Here is a 5,595-nt window from a genome sequence, read left to right on the forward strand (position 1 = left end):
AATCAGCAGAGTAGTCGGAAGTGCTTAGCATGCTAAGGCCGAAGTAAAAGGACCTGCTGGGCCAGGTCATGGGTCACACATTCAGAGACACGTATCCATATTGAGACTGCGAGCCATCGGCAGCCAAAGGAAGCAATTTTCCTGCCGAATGCGTTTGCACAAAGCGAAGATATTGCAGAATACACAGATATATATTTACTTGAGTGTGAGCATTGGGATGTGCTTGCAGTGGTTCGGTTGCGGACAGTCGCCCAGAGCTCCCAGGACTTCAAGGACTCCCTGTGCAATCACTCAAACGGCTAAGAAATCAACTGCCAAAGTCATAAATTTTCGGTTTGCAAACTGAAAATTATTTCAGCATCATCCTGCTGCCGTCGCTGGTAAAAGTTAAATAATGCAAGGACTGCAAGGATTGCAAGGACGGCATGCGAGTTTGTGTGGGTTGCTACGGCCAGTGAAAAATTGTGCAGAAATATTTAAACTGCAATTCCAAAGCGATTTGTTTTATGGCCCCCAATGCTCGAGCATTGTTTCGTCGGCAGCCAGGACCTAAGCGCTCCGGATCCGGATGCGGATACGGATCGACTTCCGGATTCCACTCCGCTGCACCAGGCGGCGCGGAAAACTTAACTCGGATTTGATGTGGCCAAGCAGCTGTTAATGCTGCATGATTTATGCCCTATTCCTCCAAGCCAGCTCATTATATGCCACTAAATCAGGACTACGAAGGCTGTGTGACCACGTCAATGTCGTTGGGAATTTTTGGCAGTACGTTGCGACAGTCCTGCGAGGAGGATGTGTGGTCAATGCACTGCCACTTCCGGTTCCCCCACTTCCGCTCGGCGGTCGTAAATTTTATGCAGCCTCTTTGCATGTCCTCCAGTTCGCCCCGCACCCCACTCCCCACTCCCCTCTCCAGTGTGTTATTTTATCGGAGCGCAGTCTGCACTCCGTTGGAGCTGCCAATTGTCATCGCCAGCCTTGGAAGTGCGCGCTCGCATCCTGGCCATCCTGACAGACCATTGTGCGCCATTGTATCCTTTGGCCACTGATTTGTTTGGCCGCCTGCAGTTGGCTTGTTTTTCTTGGGCACGCCGATAAATCAACACGGGCAACCTCCATTTCGGTGACCCCAACCGAAAGGCCTGAGCTTTAGGATTACTATGCATTAGTACAAAATTAGAACTATTATATTTATGGCGCAAATAGTCTGCACATCATTTATACAGCGCGCAGGTAAAAGCCAAAAGGAGTAGAGCGTAAAAAATAAAGGAAAAAAGCCTAAGCTCATGCACTGAAAAGGGAATCTTCAACGATTTAATTACAAAATGCTAGATTTTTCATTTTCACTGCATACTTAAAGACTGATTTTAAACATGAAAGAAGGTTTTCGTCGTAGGCCCCGCTTAATTAACTAAGACTTAAGGTAGAACTAAAAAATGTTTGAGATGTACTTTCAGGATTTTCTCAGTGTATCCACAGACCCATTAGACACGCCTAGCAGTCACTGTCTGGCGTTGGGCTGTAATAAAAACATAAAATGTTGCACATTATGCAAACAAACCCACATGCACAGTAGCTCCCACACGCACACCCACACACACACACACACACATTTCAGCTTTGGCGATGGCGCCGCATGTCTAACGGTTTCGTTCGCCATTTGCAAACACACACGCACGCACACAAGGACGAGGGCGAGGACGCACACAGACACGGATGGATACCTTGTGCTGAGCAAACTTCAGGCCCTGTGAGAGTGTGAGAGTGTGCGAGCTTGTGTGTCTGTGTGCGGGAACATTAAATTTATTTGAAATTATTATTATGCGCATTTACCTAACATTTGCATAACCGTCAACGGTTTGCAGGATAACAGCAGGAGCCCTTCTCAGTGGGCCAATTTGCGAGTGAAATGTGGCTGGAACTGGGGTACTGGGCCAGAGCACAAGCAAATGCCAAACAGCTTATAATTTGATTGAAAAGTCCGCGCGGAGTGATCCAGAATGAATCTATATGGGGGCCACGATTTTCCCCACACATTCCCCACATTTATCGCGCCGCAGAACATGCAGTGTTTAACTGAAATAGTTTGACAATTGTTGTGGCAAACAATATTATGCATTCGCTTAATGCGCTAGTTTATGGCTTCAACTGACCGGCATAAATAAGCAGGGATGGGTAAAAAAAATGCAAAATGGGTTCCAGCAAAAAATAAATACATATGAAAATAAAAACATGGAGCATAAATTAAATGCAACGCACACTAGATCTGCCCACATCGCACACACAACGCTGCACACACATCGGAAAATTGTTTTAAATAATTAAATGCTGGCGCTGCACTTATTTACACCATTTGCCCAACTGTGTGCACTAGGTGTGCTGCAGAGCAAAGGAAGCCAGGGGAAAATAACTTCGAAATGCCCTACACACATCAGATTTGAAAATTATACAAGGTGAGATTATGATTATGTTTTATTTGCATTATAAGTAAAGGCTAAGCTTTTTTTGTAAGTGTGCTTGTGCACCCAAGAGTGGTGTACATAGAAATTAACCTTCCTTCGAGTTGAAAATATATCGTTGCATACTTTTAGTCACCTTTTTGTGCATTCAGGGTGTTGGAAAGTTATTGAGCCCGTACTTCTTTCATGAATCTCTTGCACATGTATGCAGCTGGATTCCTGCATAGAGATGTTTTTATGTGTGCCTACACACAATAAAATTATATAAATATTGCACACTGGCAATGTGGCTGGCTTTTACTTTATTTTACTGGTCGTTCATTTTATCGTGATCCGATGTTATTTTGTGTGCCACTTTTGGTGCAGGCTCAACAAAGTGTAAGGGGATTGGAGAGCACAAAGGACTGATGGATGGTAGCCGTCTTCTCCCTACCATCAAAGTACACATAGATGTCAAACTCCATGTCGAAGATGCTTTCCTCCTTGGGTTTCATGGCGAACACGCCCTTGATGTACTCTCCTGCCCTAACTGGCAGTGGCGTCTCCAGGTAGAAGACCGTCTGGTTCCAGTGCGTCCACGGAGCACAGGGCGACGTGCTGAAGCTGATCCTTTGGGTGCTCTTGCTGAATCCGACATCGAAGTAGGCCACCAGGGCGTGAACCCAGCCATTTCGGACGACCTTCAGCTCGAAAAGCGAACGAAACTTGGCGGACTGGCGGGGCTCGGTGTACAGATCAACCGATTTCACCAGGCACACCCTGCTCATCAGCTGGTCACCGGTCACGTGCTCCACCACCGCCTTGGACTCGCATCTGCGCCGGATGGCCGACAGGTCGAAGCCGTGCACATCGTGCCAGAAACCAAGATCCTGGTCCCGTCCCTTGATGGCCGCCAGATAAAGCTGCGCCGTGTCCGGATAGATGTGTCCTTCGGCGGACAGCCACTTGTCCCGCGCAAATATCACCGAGTCCAGCATGTTGCCAGTAAACAGGCAGTGGCTGTGGCAAAACGGTTTGGGGTTTATGGTTATCGGAGCGGAAAATAAGTCGGCAAAAAGGTTAAGAGAATCAAGAGACTATTAGAGACTGAATAAATAAGGAAGGTACCTCCACCGAGAATAAAATGACTAAATATGAAGTATTTTGTATACTTACCCCATCCAGTCGCACATTATAATATCCACCTTGTCGATGTCATCAGGCAGTTCAATGTCCTCCACTTTTCCCCGGATCACCGTTATAACACTGCCGAATCCATTATCCTGGGCTACTTGTTGGGCGTAGTCCGAAATGGTGGCCGCATCCACTGCCAGGACCTTTTTGGAAGCCGCCTTGGCTGCAAACACCGAAAGGACGCCCATGCCGCAGCCCACATCCAGCACGATCTTGGGTTTGCAAGGATCTCTTTAGGGATCTGTTCAACTACAGGTACCACTCTACCTACCTTATGCCTAAAGAACTCGTTGAGCTGGATAGCATCGCGATAGGACTTCATTCGGACTGAGTCCTTCAACAGCCATTCGTGTATCTCAATGCGGCCATAAAGTTTGAAGTAATGGGCCTCCTGTCTACGGCGATCCTCGATGTTCTGATTAGCATTGTTATAGTCTTCATCGATCTTTAGGTCGTCCTTTGCGAAGTCCTCTAACATTTTCCGTCGTAGAAGGCTAGCTTTGCAAAATTTTCTAAATATATTCTACACTGTATAAGCAAAGGTATGTAGATGTCAACGTTTTGGTTTTATCCAGGGCAGCATGAGCAAAATGGCTTATTTGGCAGGGCTAGTTCTTCATAATTAATTTTTTAAATTACCACCCGCCGTGCCCCGCACGTGCATTAACTAATTAAAAAGCTCATTAGCGTACATAAATCAGCGTTATGCAGACATAAATTTCATTATTACATCCAGCCAGCTCCGCTGACCCACTACTACCGAACAAAAGGACCATGACGAGCTGGGGCAGCAAACCAGTTTGGTGGTGGAAGCCACCGGACGAGGGCTATCATTCACTCCGCCAAAGACGGCATCTTCGTCATCGCTTCCCTTCCTTCGACTCCACGGAAAACAATGTCTTCGTCTAGTCGGGCTCGCAATTATGGTCACACTGCTTCCGGGCATTCCCAATTCGATTGTGCAGATGGGAATGGAACCGAGAAAGTGAAAAGCGAAAGATGCTTCTCCATTCGCCGTTCGCCGTATTTTTGTATTTTTGTATTTTTCCCTCTGCCTTCAGCAGCAACAATCGCTGGTTTCTTGACTTAAGCAGGGCACAGCAGAGCGTGAAAACATCATAAAGATGAGAAATTATTATCTGCCCCACATCCAGGGGATAGGGGAGAGCATTTAGCTGCTCTGTTAGCGGCCCTGAATGAAATATCACATCCTGCAGAGGAATAAAAATCAGCGTCGGTAAAAAATACACATAAGAGAAGTAAGCAGGAAGCATCCGGAGCTCGAACAGGAAGACGAGGATACACACCCACTCCCCCGGACGAACGATAAACGCTCGCAGCGTCAAAAGACAATGATGAGGCAGGATGGAGCGGGTATGCGTACACAGAGAGAAAAATGTAAGTCATTTCACACATATAAATGAATAATATGTATGCATGACTCTGTTTCGAGACCACAACCTAGTAGAAATATGGATGAAAGTGCTTATGTACGAAATATCCCTGGCCTATCCCATGGTTATTTATTCATCAGCTTTATATGACATTTCTTAAGGTGCATAGGTCTCTTGCAGGGCCTAAATCGGGCCAGAAATATGGTAGCTGGCAAATACGGAAAGTAAAGCCGGCATCAGAAGTGACGAAAAATTGTGAAAATAAAATATAATGGCAACGCAGGACTGACTCGTCCTGGACTTGGGCGATAATTTTTTATTTGTATGCCCGCCGTAGGCCAATAGCAGGACGAAAAGGGTGACGGTGTGGGTGGCTCTCACACACACACATAGAGACACACACACACACACACACACACACACAAAGGAGACAAATACAAACACAAGCACTTTGCGGCCATCGCCGTCAAGCTGCGCGTTATCCTTTGTGTAATTTCTGGTTTAATGAGGCGGCATTGGGATGGACGCGCCCACCTCTACAATCCGCCCCCTGCAAGGCCATAGGT

The 5,595-nt window shown here is 46.6% G+C and overlaps 1 protein-coding gene across 1 annotated transcript; it reads right to left on the minus strand.

Annotated features, from left to right (window-relative positions):
* Positions 1–2,593: 2,593 nt before the first annotated feature.
* LOC6542388 (protein arginine N-methyltransferase 8) lies at positions 2,594–4,175 on the minus strand. The gene is made up of 3 exons (XM_001968617.3): positions 3,907–4,175; positions 3,618–3,847; positions 2,594–3,461 (listed from the first exon to the last, which is right to left on the minus strand). The coding sequence occupies exons 1-3, from the start codon at positions 4,111–4,113 to the stop codon at positions 2,831–2,833; spliced, it is 1,068 nt and encodes a 355-aa protein (XP_001968653.1). The 5' UTR covers positions 4,114–4,175; the 3' UTR covers positions 2,594–2,830.
* Between the last annotated feature and the right edge of the window lie 1,420 nt (positions 4,176–5,595).

This window comes from Drosophila erecta, unplaced genomic scaffold (genome assembly GCF_003286155.1).
Source record: "Drosophila erecta strain 14021-0224.00,06,07 unplaced genomic scaffold, DereRS2 tig00000055-arrow-pilon, whole genome shotgun sequence".
NCBI lineage: Eukaryota > Metazoa > Arthropoda > Insecta > Diptera > Drosophilidae > Drosophila > Drosophila erecta.